This window comes from Ascaphus truei, chromosome 10 (assembly GCF_040206685.1).
Source record: "Ascaphus truei isolate aAscTru1 chromosome 10, aAscTru1.hap1, whole genome shotgun sequence".
NCBI classification, from domain to species: Eukaryota; Metazoa; Chordata; class Amphibia; order Anura; family Ascaphidae; genus Ascaphus; species Ascaphus truei.
In genome coordinates, this window is record NC_134492.1 from 1,012,181 (window position 1) to 1,027,838 (window position 15,658).

At 43.2% G+C, this 15,658-nt stretch overlaps 1 protein-coding gene across 1 annotated transcript in view; it reads right to left on the reverse strand.

Annotated features, from left to right (window-relative positions):
* BRDT (bromodomain testis associated) overlaps positions 1 to 15,658 on the reverse strand; it is a 78,357-nt gene that overhangs the window by 40,366 nt on the left and 22,333 nt on the right. Inside the window, 3 exon segments of the mRNA XM_075615547.1 lie at positions 14,753 to 14,884; positions 14,959 to 15,078; positions 15,262 to 15,539. Coding sequence (XP_075471662.1) covers positions 14,753 to 14,884; positions 14,959 to 15,078; positions 15,262 to 15,539 — 530 coding nt within the window.

Consider the following 15,658-nt stretch of genomic DNA (forward strand, 5'->3'; position numbering starts at 1 on the left):
GTGGATGTCTTTAAATGGGGGTCTATAGATAGTTTTCTGTGGTGGGTTGTCAGTAAGGTCAATCCTTATATATTCATTTTGCAATAAAGAAATATTCATGGGAGAGAACCGCAAATCACTGGAGGTAAATGCCGGTCAGTCTGTTGCCTCGTCCGCTTCCGCCACGTCCTGTGACGGCTCTACTGAGGGCGGAAACAGAGAGAGAGAGATGAATCTCTGATATGCCTATCTGTACCAGAAGAAATCTGTGAGTGATACCGTCATTTTTGGAGATTTTTTGGAGGTCTGTGTGAGGTTACAGTAGTTGAGACGGGCGAGAATGAGGGTCTGTGTCAGAGTTTTAGCAGTCGAGCAGAGGAAAGGATGTATCTTTGTAATATTGCGGTGGCAGAAACAGGTTTTAGCTACCTTTTGAATGTGAAAGGTGAATGTGAGAGGGAGTCAAATGTGACCCCTAGGCAGTGTGCTTGTGCTACTGCTGTACAGACTAAAGTTTCTGAATGTCTCTCTGCTAGATTGTATTGTATGTCTTTATTTATATAGCGCCATTAATGTACATAGCGCTTCACAGTAGTAATACATGTGGTAATCAAATAATTAACAGATAATATAAATAACAGGTCATGGGAATAAGTGCTTCAGACATAAAAGTAACATTAAGGAAGAGGAGTCCCTGCCCCGAGGAGCTTACAGTCTAATTGGTAGGTAGGGAGAACGTACAGAGACAGTAGGAGGGAGTTCTGGTAAGTGCGTCTGCAGGGGGCCAAGCTTATGTATCATGTGTTCAGAATATCCACAGTGCTATTCATATACTTCTTTAAGCAAGTGTGTCTTAAGGTGGGTCTTAAAGGTGGATAGAGAGGGTGCTACTCGGGTACTGAGGGGAAGGGCATTCCAGAGGTGTGGGGCAGAAAGTGAGAAAGGTTTAAGGCGGGAGAGGGCTTTAGATACAAAGGGGGTAGAAAGAAGACTTCCTTGAGAAGAACGCAAGAGTCTGGATGGTGCATAGCGAGAAATTAGGGCTGAGATGTAGGGAGGGGCAGAAGAGTGTAAAGCTTTAAAAGTGAGTAGAAGAATGGAGTGCGAGATGCGGGATTTGATCGGAAGCAAAGGAGAGGGATTTCATGAGGGGAGATGCTGAGACAGATCTAGGAAAGAGTAGAGTGATTCTGGCAGCAGCGTTTAGGATAGATTGTAGGGGAGACAGGTGAGAGGCAGGAAGGCCGGACAGCAGGAGGTTACAGTAATCAAGACTGGAGAGAATGAGGGCCTGAGTTAGCGTTTTTAGCAGTCGAGCAACAGGGGAAAGGGCGTATCTTTGTTATATTGCGGAGGAAAAAGCGACAGGTTTTAGAAATGTTTTGAATGTGAAGGGCGAATGTGAGAGAGGAGTCGAGTGTGACCCCTAGGCAGCGTGCTTGGGCTACTGGGTGAATGATCGTAGTTCCAACAGTAATGTGGAAGGAGGTAGTAGGGCCAGGTTTGGGAGGAAGTATGAGGAGCTCTGTTTTAGCCATGTTGAGTTTAAGGCGGCGGAGGGCCATCCAGGATGATATAGCAGAGAGACATTCAGAAACTTTGGTTTGTACAGCAGGTGTAAGGTCAGGTGTTGAAAAGTATATTTGTGTGTCGTCAGCATAGAGGTGATAATTAAACCCAAAATATGTGATTAGGTCACCTAGAGAGAGTGTACAGATCATCCTGGATGGCCCTCCGCCGACAAACTTAAACATGGCAAAAACAGAACTCCTCATATTTCCTCCCAAATCTGGCCCTACTACCTCCTTCCACATTACTGTTGCAAATACTATTCACCCAATAGCGCAAGCACGCTGCCTTGGGTTCACACACTACTCCTCTCTCTCATTCAAAAGGTAGTTAAAACCTGTCATTTTTTCCTCTGCAATATTACAAAGATACACACTTTCCTCTGTTGCTGGACTGCAAAAACTCTGACACAGGCCCTCATTCTCTCCCGTCTCGACTAATGTAACCTCATGCTGTTCGGCCAACCTGCCTCTCACCCCTACAAGAGTCAAGACACTAAGATCAGGGGAACCCGGTTCAATTCCTGGTGCCTGCTCCTTGTGACCTTGGGCAAGTCACTTTATCTCCCTGTGCCTCAAGTACCAAAAATATAGATTGTAAGCTCCACAGGGCAGGGACTGTGTCTTCAAAATGTCTCTGTAAATAAAGCGCTACGTAAAAATAGCAGCTATACACAAATAATAATAATAATAATAATAATAATAATAATAATATATATATATTTTTAATAAATATATAATAAAAATAATATATAATAAAATATATATAATAAATAATATTATACAGGATACTCCTCTAGGCAACAATGCAAGGATGAGACTGCACACAGCTGTAATCCAAATGAAGGTTTGTATTTATGACCAGCACACACACACCGACGTTTCGGTCCTCTGAATGGGACCTCTCAAGGAAGTGCACCAACAAAATGAATGTGACCACTATAAATACCCAGCATCCATCAGTAAACAACCACAAAAAACAATTAAAACCGTCACATGCGCGCACTGCAATCAGTAGAAAAGTGCATTCTCGCTGGTAGGAGGCCCAATCAGGCGCCTTCCTGACTCCAACAGCTGATCATCCGCAGCCTGCCTCTGTGTGTAGCGTCGCCACGGGGATCGCAGCTGATTGGCTACAGGATCGCGCATGCGTCATATAATATAAACAAACTGGAGGATCATAGAAGACTTACAGCTACATGATCGCGAGTGACACAGGGATAAGGAAGAAAATGAAGGGGATGTGGAAAGGGATAGCACCACAGTAGGAGACACCGTAGGGAGACTCACCAACAGCAAAAGAACATACAGAGTACTAGAGCCACATGTTGGAAATGACAAAAAGGCATATCGGAACAAAAGGGGAGGGGGGGAGGTGGAAAGGGAAAAGAAGGGGAGGGGGGAAGAAGGAGGGGGGAAAAGAAGGGAGGGAAGGGGAAAGGAAGCATGGGCCCTCACCAGGGATAGGGATGGACAAAATGTTGTGCCTGGACACTCAGAGGAAACAGCCCAGCTTTTACTCCTCATTGAGTCCAAAAGGGCTCAAAGTTTTGAGTTCAAAAATCATCGTGGTCTCTAGTTGTAGCAATTGTTTATTCCTGTCGCCACCACGTGCAGATGCATTGGCCTGTAAAAATGGTATACAACGTAGTGTGGCAAGACTGTGTTGGCATTGTCTAAAATATCTGGCAACAGGCAAATGGTGCAAATCTTCATCCCCTTCAGCTCCTTGCGGATGGTTGACAGGTGGATCACCATCTTTCCTTTAAGTTTTACCGATACAAAAAAGTCCGCATGGGCACTTAATAAAATATACAACAAACCGTGACTCGCAATTCAGATAATTCTTTATCTTTATGGAGTTTCCAGTCTGGATGTGCGAATGAGTTGCCATTTTGCATGTACCCACAATTTATGCACCCATGGCACCAAAATGCCCCTGGTTTATTGAATAACTATGAGAGGTGATGAATACTTCAACACAGGGTCTGCCTGGGTAAGCATATTCCCAATGTTGTGTCCTCTACGGTAACAAACGTGGTGGAGACTTACAGAAATTTCCAATTTTAGAATCATTGGCAAGAATATGCCAGTTGGCCTGTATGCTTTTCTTAATGAGGGGTGAGGCTGTAGAAAAAAGTAGTAATAACATTTAGGCGGTCATCTTCAGATGGTTTGGGATCTGATCTTAAAACACTTGCCCAATCCATAGCCCTTGCTCTCCTAAGGGCATCCTCAATATCATTGTGTTCGTAGCCACGTTCACGAAAGCGTAAAGCCATCCGCTGTAGCGCCTCCTCTACTTCCAAGGGGTTGCTTGTAATCCTCATATCCCTAAGCATTTGGGAGTAGGGAAGGCCAGATTTCAAAGCAGTCGGGTGGTGGCTGGTAGCATATAGGAGCGAGTTCCTTTCCATTGGTTTTCTAAAAATTCTTGTAGCCAACATTGCTCCTGTTTTATATATGACCATGTCCAGAAAAGTCACGCTCGTATCACTACGAGTGGCGGTGAACCGTATGGTGGATGGTATTTTATCAGTTGTTCTACAAACTGTTGTAATTCTTCCTCACTGCCTCCCCAGGTGAGGAACACATCATCGATGTACCGTGTATAGAACACGATGGGTTCTGAGAGGGGGGTGTCATTAAGCATGCGAGTCTGTTCGTAGACATCCTGTTACGCTGTGCTCGCCACAAACTAGACGAGACGCCTGTGCTGAGATGGGGATAGATAGCCACCAGCCACAGACACGGGGACCCCATCCGGAATGCAGAGTAGTCTTGCTGGCAGAGTCTGGGACAGGAGAAATCAGAGTAAACGTATACTTGCCGGGTCTGATGCGAGGGAGGTCCAGAGCGTGTGAGGTACTATTGCCAAGGTCAGAACTGGAGAAGAGCGGATGTCGGAGTCCAGAGCCAGGAGTCAGGGCAGGAGACATTCGGATGGTCAAAGTTCAAGCCAAGGTCGGGGTTCCAGAGAGCGAGGGTTCCAAAGGCAGGCAGTCGGTACACGGGTAAGCAGAACTAGAACAAAGCAACAAGGCAAGAGAGGCAGAGGCAAAAACAAGGTAACGTGAGTCTATGCTCAGCCGAAGTGTCAGTGGCACCGCTGAGCATAAGTAGCAGGCAATGACCAATCACCCCAGGGGGTGGAACGAACCCCCGCGGAGGCTTGAAGGGAAGAGACAGCTGGCAGTACTGGAACTAACTCTTGACTCGTCGCTCGGGGGCGTTGCGCATGCGCGTCACACGCCGGTGACGCGTCTCGCCTCTGCCCTCCAATCCCGCGATGGAGTGCTCTGCGCGTGCGGGGAGAGTACAGCGCGGAGGGTTGCCAGCATGTGTCGGGACGGACCGGAGGTAAGTGCGGGCGCGCGGGGTCCGCGAGTCCTGACACATCCATGTAAAGGTTGGCGTAGGAGGGCGCCATATTAGATCCCATGGCCGTCCCCATGAGCTGTAGATAAAAACCTTTTTCAAACTTAAAGTTTTTATGGAGAATCACTTCCATCAAAAAGCGCAGGAACACCACCGGCGGTCCAGAATGATCAAGTAACTTTTCAAAATGTTGTCTTGCAGCATCGATACCTTCGTTGTGGGGTATACTGGTATATAAACTTGTCACGTCAAGTGTCACAAGTATCTTCCCATCCATGTTAAAAGAAACATCGGAGAGTTTTCTGATAAAAATCGGTTGTATCTTTAAATGTAGGATGGCATCCTAGCCACCATCGACTGCAAGTAGAAATCTACATATTGAGAGAGGCTGGCACAGGGAGCCCCTAGCCGAGATAATCGGTCTGCCGGGTGGTGCGGTTACTCGTGGGTGATTCGGAGTAAGAAAATCCCCAGTCTCCCCATTGATCCAACAGTTGCTGATACCTAGACATATGATCGAATCGATCTCTTTCTTATAGACCATAGTCGGATTGGCCGGAAGCATTTTGTAATAACCATCTTGTAATAACTATCCTTTTCCAGTTGGTGAAGGATTTCTTCTTTATAGTTGACATAATCCAGAACAATCAGTCCTCCCTTGTCAGCAGGGAAAAGGGAGACCAAAAAGCGCACCAGCACAAACGAAGCAGGAAGAAACCAGGACAAAAAAATGATTAAAAGGGCACTTTAATGTGGCAAAAGACCCATCCAATGCATTTCGAACGTCGCAGCGTTCTTTTTCAAGGACGTTCGAAATGCATTGGATGGGTCTTTTGCCACATTAAAGTGCCCTTTTAATCATTTTTTTGTCCTGGTTTCTTCCTGCTCCGTTTGTGCTGGTGCGCTTTTTGGTCTCCCTTTTCCCTGTATTGCATTGAGTAGCTGCACAGCCTGCCTGCCTGCCCTACCAGGATGTGAGTATTTGCATATTTTTCAGGGGAACCTGCCAATGAGACTGATGGTGAGTGGGTTGCACCACACACCACCTGTCTTCAGGAGGATAGTACCCATTATATGACACAATAGGTACTATATCAATTGTTAGTACCCTGGTACAGTGGTCTGGCTTATTATCATTTTGAGATATACCTGCATTTGAGCGCTTCAGCTATTTTCCGTACTCCCTTGTCAGCAGGTTTTATTATAATTTGTTTGTTCTGTTGAAGGGATTTAATCGCTTCATGCTCGATCTTGCTAAGGTTGTGGAAGCTCCATTTGTAGTGTTAACTTTTCGCCTGGTATCCCCCTCCAGGAGCCCCATGAATGTTGTGATGCTATGATTAGCTATAGGGGGGTCAAAGGTGCTTCTTACTTTAAACCTGTTTGGAGCGTTGGCGATTTGTTGACTAGAAATACCTTCATTTCCTTGCTTACTAAAGTAATCCTTAAAACGAAGTTGCCTTGTTAATCTGTACATATCAACTTCCCATAGGAAAGGGTTTTGGTGAAAACAAAAAAGATAGTCCTTTTTGAAGAACATTCCTTTCAGCTGGGTTTAAGAAATAAGAGGAGAGATTATATTGTTACCGCTTCCGCGGACATCCTCGCCCCCTCCTGTTTCCGCGTTCCAGGTGCAGAGTGTTTCCTGCAACCCCTCCTGACAGCTCACTGACGTCTGAGTCCAGGAGTGGCATTTGGTGTTGTGGTTTGCGCAGTATGGCGCCTGCTCCTAAAAAGACTCCGCCCGAGTTCCTTCTGAGCTTCAGATCTCTCCGTCGCTGGTGTTGGCTCCTGTTACTGCCGCGCGTCTGGAACGCGAATAGTTTCTCCTTCGTCCATCCTTTCCTGATGCAGGCTCAGCCAGCCCCAGTAGCCATCCATAGACCCGCTTATCTTTATAGGTCAGCCATTACTTGCCTCAATTTGTCGCTCTTAAATGTAATGAAACTGCAGCAGTAGGCCTCAATAGTGTTAGTAATTTTGTCCATACAATCTGTAGTGGTATCAGCCATTAATAGATCATATTTATCTTCCCCCACCTTTACCCTTCCTCCCCTTTTGTTCCGATATGTCTTTTTGTCATTTCCAACATGTGGCTCTAGTACTCTGTATGTTATTTTGCTGTTAGTGAGTCTCCCCACGGTGTCCCCTACTGTGGTGCTATCCCTTTACACATCCCCTTCACTTTCTTCCTTATCCCTGTGTCACTCGCGATCATGTAGCTGTAAGTCTTCTAGGATCCTCCAGTTTGTTTATATTATGACACATGCGCGATCCAGTAGCCAATCAGCTGCGATCCCCGTGGCGACGCTACACACAGAGGCAGGCTGCGGATGATCAGCTGTTGGAGTCAGGAAGGCACCTGATTGGGCCTCATACAAGCATGAATGCACTTTTCTACTGATTGCAGTGCGCTCGTTTGACGGTTTTAATTGTTTTTTGTGGTTGTTCACTGGTGGGTGCTGGGTATTTATAGTGGTCACATTCATTTTGTTGGTGCACTTCCCTCGAGAATGGTCCTGTTCAGAGGACCGAAACGTCGTTGTTTGTGCCGGTCATCTTAAATACAAACCTTCATTTGGATTACAGCTGTGTGCAGTCTCATCCTTTTTGCATTGCTGCCTAGAGGAGTATCCTGTATACGAGTTACCTTATGGGACAAGCACCAACACGTGAGTGCAAATGGTTTTTCTCTGAAATTATATATATATATATATATTATTATTATATATTACCTTTTCAAATCTTAAAATAAGTAAATATCCCAGGAGTCAGGTAAAAATAACCTCCGGTGGTGCTAGAGGTCCAGTATAATATGAAGACACCAAAAAAAAAAAAAAAAAAAAAAAGTCCTATATTAAAGCTGCAGTTCAGTCTTTTTTTTTTTTTTTACATTTATTTTTTTACTTCAATAGTTTCATGTGTGCAATCTCTAATTACCTAAAGAACTGTATAGCTGCAGGTCAATTCGTTCTCCATGTATTGATAGGTCGAAATTTGGTGACATATTAAAAGCTGGGATTTGTTTATAATCTGCTTGACTGGCAGTGGAAGCTCATGAATATTCATGAGCAATCCTGCACTGACATGTGCTAGGGGGAGGGCAGGGCTGACAAAGGGGTGTGCCAGGGCTTGTGACAGGACATGAAGGGGCAGTGCCTTAGCAAATGGCTGTTTAAATAGAATACAAGAAAATTGGTCTTTCAAAGTTGTTTTTTTAAAAACAGAAAATGCTAAAAGTATTTTCTTACTACAGAACTGATTTATTAAAAAAAAAAACACATGCAGGATATTGACTGAACTGCAGCTTTAAACAGCACTCAAATTGACAAAAAAAAAAATATAAGAAGAACTTTATTAATAAGAAAAAACAAAAACATAAAGTAAAAGAACAAGAAACCGAAAGAACATATACTCCTAATTAGTTATGCTGCAAACCATGTTCAAAAAGACAAAATAACTGCAGATAATTCACATGAATATTAATACCTTAAATGAAACCATGCTAATATATGTGTATACCAAATAATGCTAAGTACCTGAAGGACACACCTAAGCTAATGAGCATGTATAGAAGTGTACATGGGGATGGAAATTAATGCAAAACTAGGGGAAATAAATTTTCCCGCAGAGTGCAATGGTGACCGGCCGATCAGAAAAAAAATGCCTACCCAAACAGTATATGGTGGAACAAAGTAGCTAGAGTTTAGAAAACATATTTAGGATCCAGGTAGCAAGGTTGGAAAAATAAGCATAAGACCTTAAAGACTCAGAGTCCAATTCACAGTACCATAGCAAATGGTTTTAAGGGAAGGAATATGAAGTCCAACTTCATTGTACATTCGTAAATGCAAAATACTTATAATAAGTATAAGTATGCAACGTGAAAATGTCAACAAACAATAGCATTGCATAAAATGCAGGTATAAGATCAGCAGCAAAAAAAAGTGATACTCATCAGCTGAAAAATGTACTCCGGTTGCTGTTAATGGCCAATGTGCTGTAGAAATAGACTGCATAGTCCAATAGGGCTGTCACGCAAACTGGACCCATGATGCTCTATTTTAAGAAAAACGCTCTTTACTGGCACAGCGCCGGAACACAGCCGTGAGTCCTCTGGGATTATCCAAATCCCATAGAAACAGTCTTTGCAAAGAGTCCTCCTTGGTGCTGGAACTTTTACTCGTGCTCAGTACAATGCATGAAAAATATAAAAATGTAGAGAAACAATGAGGAATAACACACTTGATTAAAAGATGCAGTCATTTAGAGGTATTGGCCTGTAAAAATGGCATGCAACGTAGTGCAGCAAGACTGTGTTGGTATTGTCTAAAATGTCTCGCAACAGGCAAAATGATGCAACTCTTCATCCCCTTCGGTTCCGAGTAGAGCCTTTCGGATGGATCGCCACCCGTTCTTTAAACATCCTTGAGGTTTTCCCGATATAAAAAAGCCCGCATGGGCACTTAATGAAGTACACAACAAAACAAGATTCGCAATTCAAATAATTATTTATCTTAATGGAATTTCCAGTCTGTGGATGTGCTAATGAATTTCCAGTTTGCATGTAACAACAATTTATGCAGCCATGACAACGGTATGCCCGTGGTTTATTGGATAGCCATGATGAAGGTGATGCATACTTCAGCGTAGGATCAGCCTTAATAAACATGTCCCAATATTGCGTCCTCTACGATAACAGTCTCGGTGGAGATTTACAAACATTACCAATTTTAGGTAGCCACAAGTGTAGAGATGCAGCGCACAGCAAAGAACTGGATCCACGGGACAGCAGCAGTTTGATAAAAGTAAAGTTCTTTATTGAAAAAGCATGGTGCAGACAGGAATGGGTGCAGGAAAAAAGCCTCTGTCTCTTTTTTTGTCACTTGAGCACTATATTTGAACAATGTTCTTCTACCTCATTCCCAATTTTAGCATCACTGGCAAGGATATGCCAATTAGCCTGTATGCTTTTTTTTAATAAAATGGGAAGCTGTGGAGAATGTAGTTATTATATTCAGGCGATCTGTAGTTGGCGTAGGGTTAGTTCTTAATAGACTTGTCCTATCCATAGCCTTTGCTTTCCCAAGGGCGTCCTCAATATCATCATGTTTATTGCCACGTTCACGAAATCGTAGAGCCATCCGCTGTAGTGACTCCTCTGCTACCATGGGGTCAATAGTTATTCTCTTGACCATTTGGGAGCAAAGAAGGCCATATTTCAGAGGAGTCGGATGGTGGCTGGTAGCATATAGGAGCAAATTGTTATCAGTTTGTTTTTTAAAAATTCTCGTGGCCAACGCTGCCCCATTTTTGTATATGTCCATGTCGAAGAACGTCACGCTAGTGTCACTGAGTGGCTGTAACCCGTATGGCTGATGGAATCTTATTTAGTTTTGCTACAAACTGTTGCAGTTCTACCTCACTCCCTCCCCAGAGTATAAAATAGGATGTGTTCAGAGAGGGGGGGAGGGGGGAGTTTAGTTAAGCAGGCGAGTCTGTTCATAGACATCCATAAAGAGGTTGGCATAGGAGGGTGCCATATTTGATCCCATTGCTGTCCTCATGAGTTGTAAATAGAATCCACTTTCGAACTTGAAGAAGTTCTTGTGGAGAATTACTTCCACCAGACGAAGCATGAATTCAGCTGGAGGTCCGGCATGTTCAGGAAAATTCGCAAAATGCTGTCGTGAAGCTTCTATGCCATCACCATGAGGTATGTTGGTATATAGACTTGAGACATCAAGCATCACTAGTATCTTCCCTTCCATGTTGAAACAAACATCAGATAGTTTCGTGATAAAGTCGGTGATATTTTTGATGTAAGATGGCATCCTAGCCACCAACAGCTGTAAATAGAAGTCTACAAATTGCGACAGAGGCTGGCAGAGAGAACCCCTGGCTGAAATAATCGGTCTCCTGGTGGTGTGGTTAAGGATTTGTGAACCTTGGGGAAGAGTACATATGACTGGTACTCGTGGGTGACTGAGTAACAAAATCCCCAGTCTCCTCATTAATCCAACAATTAATGATGCCCAAACGTATGATCGCATCAATTTCCTTCTTGTAAGCCGTAGTAGGGTCAGTAGAAAGTACTTTATAATGACTAATTTTCCAGTTGATGAAGGATTTCCTCCTTATAATATGAATAATTAAAAACAACAATCCCTCCTCCCTCAGCAGGCTTTATGATAAGTTCTTTGTTCTGTTGGAGGGTTTTAACCGCTTCCTGCTCACTCTTAGTCAGGTTATAAATGCTCGATTCTTCGCCTGGTATCCTTCTCCAGGAGACCCATGTATGTTGTAATACTATGATTGACAATAGGGGGATCAAAGGTGCTTCAAGCTTAAAACCCGTTAGGATTGGTGGTGGTTTGTTCCCTGGAAATGCCTTAATTCCCTTGCTTACTGAAGTAGTCCTTGAGGCGAAGTTGCCTAGTTAATTTGTACATGTCCACTTCCCATGGGAAGGGCTCTTGGGTGTTGGTAAGTACGAAGCACAGTCCTTTCTGAAGGACACTCCTTTCAGCAGGGGTCAGGGAATATGAGGAGAGACATATATATATAAAAATAAATTGATTTTTAATCTTTTTTTAGGTTGTTCACTGGTGGGTGCTAGGTATTTATAGCTGTCACATTCACTCTGATGGTGCACGTCCTTGAGAAAGGTCCCGTTTAGAGGACCGAAACGTTGGTGTGTGCGCCGGTCATCTTAATACATCTTTATCTGGATTATACCTGTGTGCGTTCTCGTCCTTCCAGCATTTTTGCCTAGAGGAACGCACGCACACACACTATAGATATATACATATACACACACTTGAACCCCGTTATAACGCAGTGCTCAGGGTCCACCCGATACGACTGCGGAAAAAAATGTTTTCAATGGCCGTCGCAATCAGGGAACCGGGCCATACCCCCACGCAGGGGAGCAGTGTGTGATATATATATATATATATATATAAATATATGTATGTGTGTGTGTGTATGTGTGTGTGTATGTGTGTGTGTATGTGTGTGTGTGTATGTATGTGTGTGTATGTGTGTGTGTGTATGTGTGTGTGTGTATGTGTGTGTGTGTATGTGTGTGTGTGTATGTGTGTGTGTGTATGTGTGTGTGTGTATGTGTGTGTGTGTGTATGTGTGTGTGTGTGTGTATGTGTGTGTGTGTAAAAATTATGGTTTTATACGATTCCTGAATTTGCATAAAAAGGATTTTTTTTTTGCTTGTCCCTTTAAGTTTAGTGAAATGAAAGCCTCCAAAAATAAAATTGAGACCACACAGAAACATGCATCTTTGCCAGCCACAACTGATCTGATTGCCAACTGTCACAACAAAATGCATTCACATAACCAATTTGTGCAATGGTCTTCAAGCATGTTTTGATTATTTCAGGCCTACAACTAGGTGTGACATGTCAACTATCTGGAGGTGTCCTCTATTTAAATAGAGAACAAACTGGCACCGTTTAATGACAACTGTAAAAAAAATACTCATTAGCTCAGGCCAATCACGCAAATAGAAATGATTTATGTGGGAAAGCATCTCCTGACCGTGTGTTACAAAGTATAATAATAATAATAATAAAAAAAACTAAGTCCTACTCCTCTTAAAAGCAGGAAAGCACAATGCATGTACACAATGTAGCAAAGCTAAGTAGACTCCTATTCAAAGCTCTATTGTACTTTTATAAAGCACAAGACAAGCATTTCTGTACATCTAAAAATGGAAAATATGTTTTACAGTGGCTGATGAGTGATAGAGGGCACAGAATATAATAAAAAGTGAGTATTTAAAACACAATGTGTGAGTGAATGTGTACATGGCAAATCCTGGAAGTTTGCCCCCCAAAAATACATTGTGTACTTTTTTATTTAAAACGGGAGCCACGTTATCACCGCGTTATAAGCTGATCCGCGTTGTAGCGGGGTTGAGAGATCGACAGACAGAGCGATCGATAGACAGAGACAGAGCGATAGACAGAGCGATCGATAGACAGAGACAGAGCGATAGACAGAGCGATCGATAGACAGAGACAGAGCGAGAGACAGAGATCGATAGACAGAGACAGAGATCGATAGACAGAGACAGAGATCGAGAGACAGAGATCGAGAGACAGAGACCGAGAGACAGAGACCGAGAGACAGAGACCGAGAGACAGAGACCGAGAGACAGAGACCGAGAGACAGAGACCGAGAGACAGAGACCGAGAGACAGAGACCGAGAGACAGAGACCGAGAGACAGAGACCGAGAGACAGAGACCGAGAGACAGAGACCGAGAGACAGAGACCGAGAGACAGAGATCGAGAGACAGAGATCGAGAGACAGAGATCGAGAGACAGAGATCGAGAGACAGAGATCAAGAGACAGAGATCAAGAGACAGAGCGAGAGAGACAGAGCGAGAGAGACAGAGCGAGAGAGAGACAGAGAGACAGCGAGACAGAGAGAGCTAAGCTCACAAAGGCTTCTGGGATGGGGGGGGGGCGGCTTGCTGCTTTCAGAATTTGCATATATATATTTTTTTTTTAATCAAACCACTTTTAAAGATAACACAATGCCCAAATCCTGATAAAGTATACACACACTGTTTAATTATTGTTGAGACTACGAAAACAAAAAAACAAAACTATATTTTTAAACCATTCATTACATTCAGAATTTTAGTCAGATGCAATTGTACACAACAGGTAACATTTTAAAACAAAATAAGGACTAAAAAATAAATCAATATCTTCTTTTATACAACCAATACTGCACCTTCAATGTTTCTAACAATTACTTTAACTAAATAGTAAGTGAAACATACTGTACCAACAGGCTAGAATATAAATGTGCATGCAATAGAACATTTTACTCCATGGCTAGTGTCAATGAAATGGTTTTAAGGCTGTGCATCATTCTAGGTTACAAATAACCTGCATAAAGTCTAAAGCAATATGAGCGAGTGGAAATTGGTATCATTGAGCACCTACAACACGCAAGGAAATTTTTAAGCAACACAGTATAACCCCTTATATATTTATTTCTTTGCAGCACACAAAATAAACAATTACAAAATATGTAAACTAAGACTCTATACCTTCAATGAAGGATTTCACAACAAAAGTGTACAAATCTCTTTAAAAGGGCAGGCAAGCAGGCATGTTTATAATGCAGCCTCAAAACGGCAAACTATGGAGATATGTCTATATACATATGCCTTAATATATTAGTCAAGTGCTACAAACCATCCTATAAATCTCCGCAGTCTTATTGTAATCTCTTTAAGATGCACTACATAGGCTAAAAAACACAATGAACTGCTTAAAACATTTAAGCCCTATAGTGTAGATGCCCGCAACATATTACACTTACCCAATAATACCTGTGGCACTAAATGGTCTAGACCAGGGGGGGCGCATTACATCACGTTGCCATAGCAACGTGACGTTACATGACCTCGGGAAGCGCGCGGGGCCTCTGTAAACCCCGCAGTCAGTCTCGCACCCCCTCACCCCCCCCCCCGGAGGTCGCGCCCCCCCACTTTGCGCACCGCTGGTCTAGACGCAGGGTTGGCCAACTACAGTCCTCAAGAGTCACCAACAGGCCAGGTATTAAGGATACCCCTGTATCAGCACAGGTGGCTCAAATACCTGGCCTGTTGGTGACTTTTGAGGACTGAGTTGGCCACCACAAGTACTACTATTCACTAAACCTCAAATTACATTGACTTACACTGGCGCTTCCTTTTAAAAAGCCTCATTTACATGTCAATTTACTGCAAATACACTTTGGTAAAAAAGGAGCTGGTCTTGTCAGTATAATAATGCAGGGTGACATCTAACCTGATTCAGAGTCACTGCTATCAGAAGAAGTACTTGAATCGCTGCTGCTACTCTCAGAAGGTGAAGAGCTGCTGCTACTTTCACTTAATCGGCAGGGGCCTCCGATGGGCTTTGAGACAGCAGTTATTTCCTCTGCAAAACATGAAACTAATTAATAATACAAGAGTAGCCATGGAACAGCAGATCTTGCATCACAAGATACTTACGCATGTGTTTAGGTTTCTTCTTAGAAGAGGTTAGCTGCCCACTAACATCTTCAAGTCGCCTCTCCAGTTCTACTTTCTTTTCTTTATTCAGTTGCTCTTTTGATTTTAACGATTTTTCAGCTGTGAATAAAATACACAAAGTGTGTGCGCGCAAGGGTGTGGGGGTGCGCGCGCGCAAGGTTTGGGGGGTGTGTGCGTACGGGTGGGGGGGGGGTGTGTGCGCGCGGGGGGGGGGGGGGGGGGAAGGTGTGCGCGCGCCCAGGGGGCGCAAGTGTATCAGGACAAGAACCCACCGACACCTACCACTAGTTTTTTTGGGTCTTTTTCGCAGGCATACCATGACATATCTTTCTAGATGCCTCAACGTTGAATGTTTTAATGTTTCAAAATCTATTTCAATCTCATGAGGATTGGAGTCTTTCAGTGATGGCTCTCTGGACTGTATTATATGAACAACTCGACCAAGCTTTTCTCCAGGTAATTTATTGATATCCAAACTTAACTGTCTTTTTTCATCATAATTCATGGGTTTGCCATGATCATCATCATCTGAGTCATGCAATTTCTTCTTCTTTGATTGACTAAAACAGAAATTACCTCAGTCACTTGCAGTTTCCTGTATGCAAATGAAGTGAATGGCATTTGTTCCCCGAATATTTTTTTTATATAATTTGTTGCACTCACACATTTTGGGAGAAAC